We start from the raw sequence: 14757 nt of genomic DNA, 5'->3' as shown, positions 1-14757 counted from the left end.
AATTTTTAAATATTACAAAAGTAATTAGCAGTAGGCTTCTGACTCAAGGGTGCCCAGTATCTTGATCTATAGGGTTGAGAAACATGCTTTCCCACACATTTTGATAATAACAATTCAAACCATTTCTGTAGGGTGTCTCGATGTTGGTAATTTCATTTTAAAATGTTCACAATTTACTCTATTTCTTTAACTTGACAATCTCTATTAAGATTTTTAACTTTATACAGCTTAGTTAATTTTAAATTCATTTTCTCCTCCCCCACCTCTGGGTGCCATAAAGTTGCCCAAGCATTACTATTGTTTAAAATTTATTTTGATGATAATCTTAAAAAATAGGGATGTGTGGATTCTCGATACCACAGATTCTTGGACATTGGTATCGGTATAGGAATCGACTTGAATTGATTTTTTTTATTATTGAACGTTTGTTACCTTATAGCCTTTGTTCTTGTAGAAAGATGTTAAATTAATTGACATAAACATTTTTACACAATTAATTAACATCTTTCTACAAGAACAAAGGCTATAAGGTAACAAACGTTCAATAATCAAATATTCTAGTTCTTGTCACTGGGAAATACATCGAATTGATTTTTGATACCGATACCAATACCGACACGTCTGTAAAGATTGTGTGATTGGAAAATTACCGCTATTGTGCAAGACAATGATGGCATCTTCGTGACCCCGAAAGTCAATGATGATGTCTACGTGGCCACGATATATGATCAGAATTTCGCCACAATTGCAGATGATAAAGATAATGTCTACACAACCACGAAGACAATAATGATGTCCACACGACCCCGAAGACAATAATGAAGTCCACACAACCGCACAAGACAATGACGTTTCGGTGACCACAGGAGTCTATGATGATGTCTACACGGCCGCGAAGCTGATAATGAACAGGGTGTCCACAGAAAATTTGTCATTAATTTCCATGACTTTCCATGACTATCCATGACTATTTACCATTGATTTCCATGACTCACAAGCTCCTCACGAACTTAGATAACTCGAAACATTATAATAATATTTGTACTGTATTGCAATTTGAGTTGTAATAATAAAGTTGTAACATTTTAATATACACTACTATTGCAACAATATCCTACAATAAGTTAATAATATTAAATTAAATTATAAGATAAGTAGGGACAGATTGTATTCAAGTAATACAACTGTAATAAATTAAATTGTCGTACAATTGTAAAAAATCCTGAAAAATGCTACAAAAGTCAGGGTTACGGCCAACTAGAAAATTGTAAGTCCTGTATAAGTCCCGTCAAATCCATCCATCATTGGGAATTTCCATGACTTTCCATGACTATTTGCCTATTTCCATGACTTTCAATGACTAGAATTTTTTTCCATGACTTTCCCTGACTATCCCTGACTTTCCAGAATGTGGACACCCTGATGAAGTCCACACGGCCACAGGAGATTATAAGACTTTTGCTGTGATCCTGAAAGTCTATGATGATGATAATGTCTACATGACCAGGAGAGATGTTCATGATTTTGCCGTGATCGCGGGAAACATTGATAACGTTTCCGTGACTCGATGATGGTTCTCCCGTTACCGCAGAGCGATTTTCAGGATTTTGCCTTGACCGCAAAAGACAGTAATGTTGTTTTGTGAAAGAGGAATAAATTCAAGATTTTGCAGTGATTCCAGAAATGATGTCTCCACAACAGCAGGAGATGATCATTGATCATGATATTACCTCTAGATCGGCTTGACAGAAAATATCAGGCTGAGACACCTCTAGTTATAAAATTTTCGTTTAGATTATTTTTGTCTGATCTACATTTACCCCAAAAATACTTTATGGAAGGACATAAAGACAGAGGTTTGGTATAGTATAAATAATCCATTCCGAAGATATGGTATAACTATAAGAAATGCTATTGGTATTAACAATTTATTTTTTGGGTATTGGTTCCCGTAATTGAGAATTGATATATTTTGGTATCATCACGTCACTACTAAAAACCATAAACCTTTTCTTTGTTATTCTCAAAAATATTTTTACAAAATCCAGGAAACTTAAAGATACTTTCAAATGTTATGTCACTTTTAAAATATACATTTTTACTATGATTTAAAATGCTAATTAGATGTTATATTCTTTGACTAAGTAGGTAAAATATAATTTGTTGATATGCTTATTCATGTACTCTCAGAACTGTTTCAATGCCAATGCTGAATTGTATCTAATTTAATGTTCAATTAACTATTTGATATTATGATTATTAAAAAATCTATAGGTTTGCACAATCCAGGCTTAACATTTTAATTTATTAGTTAATAAGTATAGGTAAAAAATAGTAAAATCTACAATATTTTAAATGTGCTGTTGCTTTTCTTAATTTTCTATCCTCAATCATTACTATAGTATAGGAACATTTTCATTAAAATATCCAAATAAGAAGCACAAAATTGTAAATTCAACTCATTATTCCTAAGAAAATCCACAAAGAATCTACCTCACAACTGATCAAATCACGCAACCTATTAATCCCTTCTACAAAATCTACAGTTTTTCAAATAAAATGTAAATAATAGATTTTTGTCAATTTTGCATTTTTAATATTTTGAGATGAATATAAGACATTATAACATTTTAAGTAATTCTTAAACAGATTGTATATACATGTATAAAATTTAATGTTTTCCTACAGTAGTTTTATAGTGCATCTGCTTTTTCCTATATACATCAACTAGCTCCACAGATTTGACTGGTACAAGTTTGATATAGGTCACATTTACATATACAATCTACATGCCAAGATGTATGATAGGGTTGGGAAGGCACTAGACGGAAACTTTGTCTAGAAATCTACTCATTTGTCACTATTTACCAGACACTAAAAAATCATTTCATTCAAATAATTGTTAATAGTGTTTTTGCTTAATTTTTAGGTTTTACCAGTAATCATTTTCGTGTCAACCTTTTATTATGAATACACTAAAAGATTGTAAACTTTTTAATGTAGATTTAAATTTCACTTTACTGTCTTTAAATGAATTCCTTAACTTAACAGAATTAACAGAAGTAAAATCATATCACCACGATGGTTGTTAAAATTTGGTATGGCAAATTAATAGCCATATTAATTATGATTTTAAAGAAATTAATTCTTTAAATTAATTTGTTTATTCTCTGATGGATATAAAAATAAAGAATTTCAAAATAGTATAAAAATAATTTAGTACCTATACAAAACAAAGGAAATACTGTATTCTAAAAAATAAAAACCTAAAAAGTCACATTGAAAAACCTGTAAAAATCACTAAGACATTTAGTGAGGAAAAACATAACATATGCATGCAAAACCCAAGTCAATCGTAAACGACCATAGGAAAAGACAGGCAGTAAATACCTCGGCTAAAGCTACAGTTTGTAAGTACAGTCACCATTTCAATTCTCAAGCTTTACACTTAGAAAAACAAGTTTACGAAACATAAAATAAAATACATCTATATCACACATAACGAAAATATCATCTTCTGAATATAGAGTTTGAGATCCTCAGAACTTATCGAGACTCGTCAGACCGGAGTTCCGAGGAGGGAGTCAAACTGGCGTCTCGTGGTCGGCCTCCTCGATCCTGCCGAGCCTCCAGGCATTGGGATCATTGGCTACAACAAGGGTACACGGTTAGTAATTTAAAGACTTACAGGATTGACCGAGAAGGGTCATAGTTATATTATAAAGCAAAAATATTCCAGAGTATTTTTTTCCAGCGACGCTCATTGGGGTCATCAAAGAGGAAATTAGCTTTCCAGCAGGATCTATCGATGTTTTCAGCGTCAACTAAATCGTTAGATGTATTCACTGCCAGATGTAATGCCCTTTCTGTGAGCTGGTGTCCTCAGTGGTTTGACAGTGAATCAAATCGGATGACACAGTTGACACTGAAAATATCAAAGGATTCTGACTCCAGCCGCAAAATCCAATGTATGAAGATTATTTTTGGCAGTTAATATCCCTTAGTAGGGAGTATCCACCAATAGCTTTTGCTTTTAGACATTCTTAACTGGTGAATTTTTAAGATTGAGTACCCGTAAATTTATATTGTCGCAGTTCCAATCACATGTATTAACAATAACCAAACATTAAGTTATGCATAATGCTTGATAAGTACTTGGATGATTAATTAATTAATGGTTGATTAATTCAAGAACACAGAAGAAAGGAAACAAAGAAAACAAAAAGTAAATACCTGGTAACTGTACATCCCACACCACAAAACCTAAAAAAATGACACTACCAGTGGAAAATACAAACAAATAACTGTTATTCCAAGATTGGCCAATCCAAGGAAATCCAAGGAGTGGCACTAATTGCTGCATAATAAGTATTTGGAAATAAATTCTAGAAAAAAAGCTTAAGTCTACTGGCATGAATTTCAAGTTATGAAAGTTCCCTAGCCTTTTACCTTATTTGTATAACAGGGAATAGCATTCAATATTATAATAGATGGTAAAACATTATAAATACTTATCCAACAGTAGAAAAATAACCATTCATAATAGGAGTCACAGTTCCTATCATCCCAAGACTAAAAGACTTGGTTTAAACCATAAAACTTTGAGTTGTCCTTCAAAAACTAATCTTAATCAAGCACACTTGCCAAGTTGACCACTTCAGGTTGCTCTGAGATTTCCATGCAAAGATCACAAACAGGGGTAAAACACATATGAAAGACATAATTCCACAGATAAACATCCAGTTTTTTTTTTATAACAGCCGTCAAATTATAGTGAAACAGAAAAAAAACAGGGCAGTGGTAAAAGCAGCAGGAAAGTAATGATTTAGGTTGTGCACAGTCCTAATCCTAATATTAAACAGTAAAAGTCCGTAATCCTAACATCTCTAGAAAGATTTCTTACTACAAACATAAAATTATGTACAACTTCTGTAATTTATTAAAAATACTCTCATTAGGTATTGAAATGAGAATAAGTAAAACTTTACCTACCAGCCAATAAAAATATCACAAAAATTTCCTTTGAAAGTTGCTACCTATGTTAAAAAAACATATAAACATGAATTTATATTAAGTGAAATATGAAAAAATGGATTGTACACCAGCATATGAAATAAATTTAAAAAGGAGGAAAACATGTCACATAGGTTGTACTATCCAATAACTGAAACAACAATCAGCCAATTAATTTGATAAGATATAACTGATCAGCTACTTCTTAAGTTGCAATACAAATATTTATCTGCTATTGTGAGCTTGTGTCTGAAAAAATATCCATCCAAAAGTTCTTATTGTAATACTTTTAACCCTAATAAAAATTACATTCTATTATTGAAATCATCAAGGGAAAAGCCCTGAGGAATTTCACACAAAACCATTTCTTAACAAGCACTTACCTAATGAATCCATGGTGGAATATTATATACCTTAAAATATAAATGCTTGCCACAGTAAAATTACCACATTAGTAGGGAATAGCAGTTAAAAGTACAGATTTGTTTTTAAAATAAGGTGGCCAACATTTTTATTAATAAAAGCTATTGTGTAATTAAAAATAGGCTGTTTATGTAATAGCTGAATTTTCTTGACTTTTGTCTATTGCATTTGTTGTAAATGTTGAAGGACAATAAAACGTTTCTGATTTCTGATTTCTGTGGCATACATAAATATCCATATCCATGTAATACATGTATTCCTTCAGAATTTGTTGCATGACACGTGTTTTATAGGAACATAATTGTTATGTTACACTTTTTTAGTTAAAATCTGAACAACGTAACCTTTTCTTTAACAAACTGTGCTCACAATACTTGGTAATGTCATAATTATGACTGTTAAGTTCTTGTGGCATATTGCCTTAAATTAACTGCTTTTTAATGAACACTAAAATAGAATAAAACACTAATAAAAAACCAATAATTGTAAAACTTCAAACAAAGAAACAATACAAATCCCTTTGAATTTGTTTACATAGTTTCTTTCCATCCACACAGTCTACACAGGCCACTGACCAAGTAAATGTTTTCTTTTGTGTTTTGTTGTTGATTCTTTTCTCCCACTCAATCAATATATTGCTGTGTTCTATTTGTTAGAAGGCATTTACCAGTATGGTTTATTTCAGTTTAAATATTGAAAAGTAGCATGTAATTCATTTATAAATATTTAAGGCTAAAACTGATTTCCATTTCATTTTATTTCACCGTTTGCAATGTATTAATGTTTGAAGGATAAATAACTGTTCTATGATAACTACCAAAATACCTGGTTAGTACTCTTTAACATGTTTTAGATTTAGTAATTTTTTTGATGCAACATAAGGTAACCTAAATTATGACTCTGCCTATTTCTGGAAAGAATAAATCAATATCAATAAAAGACTTACTTAAAAAAAAACCTTTAATAGTCACAATATAAAACAAGTAAAGCTTTAAGATGCAAATTTTAAAGAAAACACACAGACCAAATAAACTTTTTGAAAACACCAAAAAGGGGATTCATAAGCCATAGAAAATCCGCAAACCTTTGCGCTATTCTAAAAAAAGGGGGAACACTAAACATTTCCTGAACTAATTCAAAGTGGATTCACAGTGAAATCGAGATAAAGTCGAGAAAGCGGAAAACAAGACAAACATGGAGAGAGTTTTTGAAACTGATTTGACGACATGCTATACTCACCACAGTAATAGTACCTAATCCTAGGTATACCTACGAACAACAATAATTCTAAATACAAAGTTTTGAACACAAAATTCTGAAGAGTTCCTATTTGTGTGTATATTTTCTGCTGTGTAAGCCACTGTTTAATTTTTAACAGATTCTAAATATGCTATTCAATGTTATGAATTTTAGATGTCATTGCAGGCGGTTATAGCTGAAAAACCCATCTCCAGGTTAAATCACATTAGTAATTTAATTTATTTGTGAAATTTGAAATTAGTTAGCAATACAAAGTTTGGACTTGAACATATAGCTAAACATATATTACGTTGTCATAGCTTCAAACTCTTTTTAATGTTTTTGTTGCTATTCTTTTGCTAGGATATTGTAGTTATAAAGTTACACAAAATAAATACCACAAAGTTTTGTCAGAATTTGATAGGATTTTAGATAAGTTCTTAATACAGTTTCAGACAGCAAATCTGTAGTGATTGTAAAGTTAAAAACTAATACAGGTAGGCTGAAACAATATTATTGGGAAAACTAAAGTATACGGCCATTAACATTTTACAACAAACCAATTACAACTACAACAATGGAAAATAAAAAAATTTAAGAAGGTCAGAGCAGAAAACATTTCATCAACTCCTGGTTTAGAAATATCTAACTAAGCTTAAGCTTTCTCCGACTTGTATCCTTATATATAATACGTGAAGGCGATTTCTACGAAACACTACTCCTCCTTTAATAATGGACGGATTTTTACAAACGACGTGTCAAAATAAAGTATTTTTTTGTATTAGACGCCCCCTTTCACCAATTCCCGTAATAAAAATCCTCGGGCTTTGCCCCACAGGCCATCAAAGTTGGAGTTTCACCCTTAAGATTAACATGGGGGAATCTAAATATTTAATTGGAAACTTTGTCCCCACTTATTTGAGAGAACGGCTGGGAGTAGAAACTTGGTAGAGGTGTCCAAAGAAAGGTCTTGGTCTGTAGATGAGTTATCAAAAGAAAAACTAAGCAAAATCCCTTAGGACTCTGCCCCAGAAGCCTCCACAGAGTTGTTTACATTTTGGCCATGTGAATAATACTTTTTAATGAAACAGCTGTTCATTTTTAATTGTATTTCAAACAACACACATTTATTGGGAGTAACTGAATTCTACCAATTGCTATTGGATACAGACGTTGTTGTATTAATAGTCAAAGATTCTACCAAATAAGTATTTGCAATGTTATTTTCTGATTTTAAAATTGATTTTCTTCTTTATCATGTCATGTTTTGCAATATAACGTTCCATTACGAAATCAGTGGAAAATCCTTATATCACAGCAATTCTTAAATTATTTCTTATTGAACTATCTTATATCTATTGTACAGGTTGGTGTCTGTTTTTTTCACCACTTTTGCCTACATTTTATCATATTATTCTACACATATCAAATATTTATGTAGAAATATCTGCTCTTATCGTGTCTAATAATATCCAAACATAGGAACCTTGCCTAAAATTGTACCCATCTTGACAAATTATTTGCACCTGCCTATATTACCGACTTTGGCACACTGGTTTGGTAACATTATTGAAAACAACAAGACATTTTGGCTGTAAAATATGGTACAAAGAGAAAATACTATTTAAGCAGCTACTGTCATGACAGAAAGGTCATATTCCTTTTAAACTAGATCACAAAATCCTTTATAAGATACGTTGATTAACAATATGTAAACGTCAATATATACGTAACAGCCAATTTACAGTATTTTTGGTTTTAGAAATGTCCCATTGCTATGTCATTTGCATTATTTGTCGCCAATGAAGCCGCAAGACTATATGAACTAGGAGGCCCCTAACAGTTAAAGAATAAAAGCCAACTTCACTTAAAGTATATTTCACTACACCTAACATTCCGTAGAGAGATTATATTGACTACTTTATGTAATTGATAAGGCTGAGACAACTAACTGACATTCCCCATGTCAAGGAATTCTAGCTTTAACAGTAACTCCACAATCAAATTCTCAAAACTGTGCTAGAGGGTTCATTCATTGGCACAGAAGTACAATATGAACTGACGCGATGTGACGAAGGAAAAATCAAACTAACACTGTAACGGATATACCTCCATTTGAAGTTAGAATATGTCTTTCCAAAAAAATATGTTCTTTTCAAATAAAATCATATTACACTGATGAAATCCCGGAAGTGTTTAACTACAAAAGATACACCAATACGATTTTAATACTATTTAAAGGTTCTTCCAAAGGAAGAGATACCATATAACATACTAATAATAGCTCCGATGGCGTACGGTATAGAAATATTTTATTCATTAATGATCAACCATATTTGGCAACTAACACAGTTAATACCCTATCATTGTTGTTTTTACACTTATTACTCTTAAAACAATGCTAAATGCTCAAAATATGTATATTTCACCCAATTCATCGCAGTTAGATGAATTAACGTAAGCCTTGAAAGTAACCGTCGATTTCGACGGGTTTCACCTAGTTTTATATAGTCTCTGATGGAGGAGAGGATGACGACTTTTTCTATGAGCTAGGTTTTAAGCAGATTATATGAGAAATTCCTAATACTTTGAAATTATTAAGGCATTAGATAAAGGGATAACTAAATAATACAGCATAAATCCATGTGGGATATTAAAGACTGTGGCACAAGTCCTGGTTATTGTGAAGTTTGAAACACTATTTATAAGAAAATACATGATCAAAGATGGTACCTTGGTGGATAAGGTGGTATCTTAGGAAATAATGTGGCGCCTGGAGAGGTAAGGTGGCACCTTGGCTTAGAGATAAGGTAGTACCTTGGCAGGTAAGGTGGTCTTTGAGAGATAAGGTGGCACCTTTGAGAGATAAGGTGGCACCTTGGCTTAGAGATAAGGTAGTTGTAAAGAAAAATAACTCTGACTTATATATTTAAATATATATTTAAAATATATATAAATTATATATTTTATAATATATATATTATAATTATAATTATATATATATATATTTTATAATTATTTATATACATAATATATATATATATATTTAAATATATATAAATATATATTTATATATCACTCTCCTTGCAATACTCTCAATGATTAATTCTTTACAAATCTTGGTAGCCCCTGGGTTGGAAGAACAAGAGAACAATAATAAACAACAGAGCCTTGGCAGTGGAAGTTTGATGTTAATAAATATTGAGTGGGCCCTACAGAATAAAATTATTCCTAGAGATCCTTAGGGGACTGTGACCAAGACTACTAGTGAACTCTGGCTAGGCACATCCCCACTCCTAGTGCGTGATGCATTGTGGGTATTGTCGTCGATTGTTTAAATCAGCTGACTGGTTCTCGCGTTTGCTAATATTTGATGTGTCATTACAACAAATTCGGTACATAGTACCTGGGCAGGCAAGGAGATACCTTGAGAGATAAGGTGGTATCTTGGTGGATAAAGTGGTGTCATGAGAGATAAGGTGGTATCTTGGTGGATAAAGTGGTGTCTTGAGAGATAAGGTGGTATCTTGGCTTGTGATACATTGGTGATATAGATTTCACATATGCTTTAACTGGTGGGTATTCATCAACACAAACCAAGTGGGGATACATTTGAGATATAGTAGATACAGGACTCAGTAGTTCAGTAATCACTTCTCGGTCTGAGAGATCAGACAGTCATTCTTGTGTTGAAACCAGCTGCTTGCACTACCTTATCATTATCACTGCAATTAACACGGACTTGTTTTTGTGACTTCTGCACTGCATGGGTACCTCTCAGTATTTAGGTAACCACACAACACTAGTCTAATTTTAAATGAGGTTGAGGTTTAAAATAAATAAATAATAAGTTTTCAACAACATTGTTCAAGTTAGGGCTTATGACTATGAGGTAACAAATAACAGATATATAAACCAACAAATAATAAAAAAAAACTATGTTAGTGCCACACAGTTAGCATCACATGTTAGTATACTTCCCATCATATGTTAGTACACTTCCTATCCATCATATGTCAGTGCACTTGATTTGATTCACTTTCCATCATATGTTAGTACACTTCCCATCATATGTAAGTACACTTCCCATCCATAATATGTTTGTACAATTCCCATCATATCTATACTTATTTAATACGCAAGCAGGTTTTTTGTGACAATTACTCCTCCGAAACTACTGAACCAATTGACATGTTTTTGGTGTCATTGGAAAGAGCGTAACGTGAAGTTGTGCAGGAAACTTTCTTTTTAGGGAAATAATTAGAGAGTGAGGCCTGGGGGCCCTTTAAAGTTTCGTATTTCTCCATAAGATTAACATGGGAAACAAACATTGTTATTAAACTACAGCTGTTGTCAGAAATGCTGTTCTGCTATTTAATTTAATTTGTTTACAAGGAGAATTGTTTTTTGGTGCCATGTGGTCAATGAATTATACTTTTGCATATATTTGAATTTTTAAATGCTATACACTATATAAAATGATAGTACCTGTACTGTAATACATTAAGAGATCTTAATTTAAATAATCAATAAGCAGGATTGAGCTTTTGCCTACATGTTTCCTGGTAAGTGTGTTGTAACTGTTTCTCATAGTATTATAGTATCTTGCAGTAAAACCGAATCTTTGTTTTCTGCATTCTCACCCCGTAGCGAAGCACGGGCAGAGCAAATAGTGTAAGTAAAATTCCCATCATATGTTAGTACACTTCCCATCATTATGTTAGTACACTTCCCATCCATCATATGTTGGTACAATTCCCATTATATGCAAGTACACTTCCCATCATATGTTAGTAAACTTCCCATTATATGCTAACTGTAATGAATGAATAACTTAACGTACATCTGAAGGCTTCAAATTTTGATACAGATTGAGAAGTCTTCCTGCATAGTGTAATTTCAACACCAAAACAAAACCTTACCCTCTTTGCCTATGACTCCATTGTGGAAAACCCAACTTAAACGATAAAAACTTAGGTGTAAAATAACTACATACCTGTCAGGGAACCGGATTATGAAGAGCGAGGTTAACCATTTCTAGGCTACGATCATGGCAGACTCTACGTATCAATGGGGCATGCTCATCATCTACAACACAGCAAGCGATACGTACAACATACATACAGAAACATCAAAAGTATGGTAGGACTTACAACATACATCCAGAAAAAACATACCTGTGGTAGTACATACAACATACATCCAGAAACAACAAACCTGAGGTAGTATGTACAACATACATCCAGAAACAACATACGTGCAGTTGTGTGTCCAACCAGAAATAGCATACTTGTGGCTGAACGTATAATATAGCCTACATCCAGAAAAACATACCTTTGGTAGTATGTTGTAACACACACCCAGAAAAACAAACTTGTGGTTGTAGGGTACGTCCATACACATCCACAAACATCATACCTGTGGTAGTATGTACAACATACTTCCAGAAACAACATACGTGCAGTTGTGTGTCCAACCAGAAATAGCATACTTGTGGCTGAACGTATAATATAGCCTACATCCAGAAAAACATACCTTTGGTAGTATGTTGTAACACACACCCAGAAAAACAAACTTGTGGTTGTAGGGTACGTCCATACACATCCACAAACATCATACCTGTGGTAGTATGTACAACATACTTCCAGAAACAACACACCTGTGGTAGTAGGAACAACATTCATCCAAGCAAACATACCTGCAGTTGAATGTACAACACACATTCAAGAAAAAGATTTCAGTGATAGTACATACCACACTTTCAGAAACAACATACCAGTGTTAGTAAGTACACACATCGAGAAAAAAAACAAAAAAAACACATGAGGTAGGACGTAACACATACATTCAGAAACAACATACCAAACTACGTACAACATTAATAAGGTTAAGATATGTACATACACAACAAACCTTCAGTTATACCTGCTTCATACATCCATTCATGGCATTTTTCAGTTGTACATACATGACACATACGACACCCTTGTAAAATAATACTGACTGCAGCTTCAATTTAAGTTGCGTTGATTGATGTAACCAAAGACAAAAGTTTCAAATCATCATGGATGTTTCTAATCTTAAGAAACGTTTTTAAAGTATTAAATGGAAAAAAAATTGTGTATATATGTGTAAAAAAATATTATTTATCCGTAGCTGCAGTCAGCAAAAAAGAACAATGTGCAAGAAAAATTTACATTAGTCTACATTCATTACCATTTCTAGACATGCACATGAAAGCTAAATAAACACAAATAGGTTTATACAGGCTTACAAATGGTTGAAAAAAATGTATTAATTTTGTGTCAATTGACTTTGATGAATAAATTCTCTATGAGTTTCATGAAAGTTAGCATTAAAAAATCTATTTAATTGTATACAGGGTGGCTGAAAAGTAACTTGCACCCCCTTTAACTTTTCAACCATTTGAGATATTTGAAGTCGGTTTGCGGCAACCTTCTTAGATATGAGGGACTACAATAATTATGCTCAATTTTGAAAATTTTGCCCTTGGGGGTAATGGGGGTAGGGGGAGGCTCAACATTTTCAAATAACAAGTATATTCAAGTTTGGTATCATTTTACAGGTCTTGACGAAACATAAACATTGACATAAAGAAAACCAAAATCAGCTCACTAATAACAAAATGGCGCCCTAAAACGTTTCAAATCCAAATAACTATGAGGGTGGCAGAAAAATTAGCTTGCACCCTCTATAGCTTCTTAACTATTTGAGATATTTGAAATCGGTTTGCGGCAACTTGTTTGGAAATGAAGGGCTACAATAATTATGGTCAGTTTTGAAAATTTTGCCCTAAGGGGTAGCGGGGGTAGGGGGTAGCTCAAAATGTTCAAATAGCAAGTATAGTCGAGTTTGGTATCATTTTACAGGTCTTGATGAAACATAACAAATAACATAAAGAAAATAGAAATCGAACCATTAATAATAAAATAGCAGCTAAAAATGATTGAGTCAATGGTTATTTAAAGTAATTTTGAACTGCCATTTTGTAAATAATGCTCCGATTTCTATTTTCTTTATGTCAAATGTTATGCTTCGTCAAGACCTACAAAATTATACCAAACTCGACTATACTTGCTATTTGAATGTTTTGAGCTACCCCTGCTACCCCTAAGGGCAAAATTTTCAAAACTGACCATAATTATTGTAGCCCTTCATATTTAAACAAGTTGCTGCAAACCAATTTCAAATATCTCAAATAGTTAAAAAGTTAAAGAGGGTGCAAGTTAATTTTTTTGTCACCCTCGTGGTTATTTGGATTTGAAACGTTTTAGGGCGCCATTTTGTTATTAGTGAGCCGATTTTGGTTTTCTTTATGTCAATGTTAATGTTTCGTCAAGACCTGTAAAATAATACCAAACTCGACTATACTTGTCATTTGAAAATTTTTAGCTACCCCCTACCCCCGCTACCCCTAAGGGCAAAATTTTCAAAATTGGCCATAATTATTGTAGCCCCTTATATCTAAGAAGGTTGCCGCAAACCGATTTTAAATATCTCAAATGGTTGACAAGTTAAGGGGGGTGCAAGTTACTTTTCAGCCACCCTGTATAAAAAAGGTTTTAACCGAGTGGTCTTCTAATCTAACATAAAACTATTCTAACAGCAGAAAAGTCATGCACAGAATAACTTTTCAGAAATAATACATAACAGTAACTTCTACAGCATTAGTCAGAGAGCATAGATAACAATAAGCCTTAAGGTACTTAAACATGAAACAACACATAATCGTTTATAAGGCGGGAAACTAATAATTAAATTGCTTTTAAACAGTCAAATACACAAATATAAAACTGAGTTCCAAGGAAAGTTTTGAAAATATTCAAAGCTTAAGAAATTCATATACTTACATGTCTTTGGTGACCTCCTATTGTCTGTTTTAAGAACAGCACAACTGATTAGAGGTGGTTATTATAAAAAAAAAAACTATTATTTGAATCTACTTGTTTGGAGTTAGGTTTAGTGAATAAAAAGTTTAATCAACTGCAAAGTTACGGTATATGTTTTCATTTTAAAGTAATTTCCAGTAAAACCCATGAAACAAGAACAATAAGGAGCTAG

The 14757-nt window shown here is 32.6% G+C and overlaps 1 protein-coding gene across 6 annotated transcripts in view; it reads right to left on the bottom strand.

Annotated features, from left to right (window-relative positions):
- Positions 1-996: 996 nt before the first annotated feature.
- Positions 997-14757, bottom strand: part of LOC128991542 (blood vessel epicardial substance-like) — a 90097-nt gene continuing 76336 nt past the window's right edge. For 4 of the 6 annotated variants that reach the window (XM_054414518.1, XM_054414520.1, XM_054414519.1 and 1 more), the window contains exons 7-8: positions 6676-6705; positions 997-3649 (exon numbers count right to left, since the gene is read on the bottom strand). In XM_054414518.1, the coding sequence (XP_054270493.1) occupies positions 3585-3649; positions 6676-6705 (95 nt within the window). In that variant the 3' untranslated portion in view covers positions 997-3584. Of the gene's footprint in view, positions 3650-6675; positions 6706-11671; positions 11764-14757 lie in introns of all 6 variants that reach the window. The other 2 variants (XM_054414522.1, XM_054414523.1) reach the window with 2 other exon arrangements.

The sequence above is a fragment of the Macrosteles quadrilineatus genome, unplaced genomic scaffold, assembly GCF_028750875.1.
Source record: "Macrosteles quadrilineatus isolate MER2022 unplaced genomic scaffold, UCM_ALF_1.0 Scaffold_4__1_contigs__length_99947679, whole genome shotgun sequence".
NCBI lineage: Eukaryota > Metazoa > Arthropoda > Insecta > Hemiptera > Cicadellidae > Macrosteles > Macrosteles quadrilineatus.
Note: the sequence above shows the minus strand (reverse complement) of the source record. Positions and strands in the feature narration are given on the sequence as shown.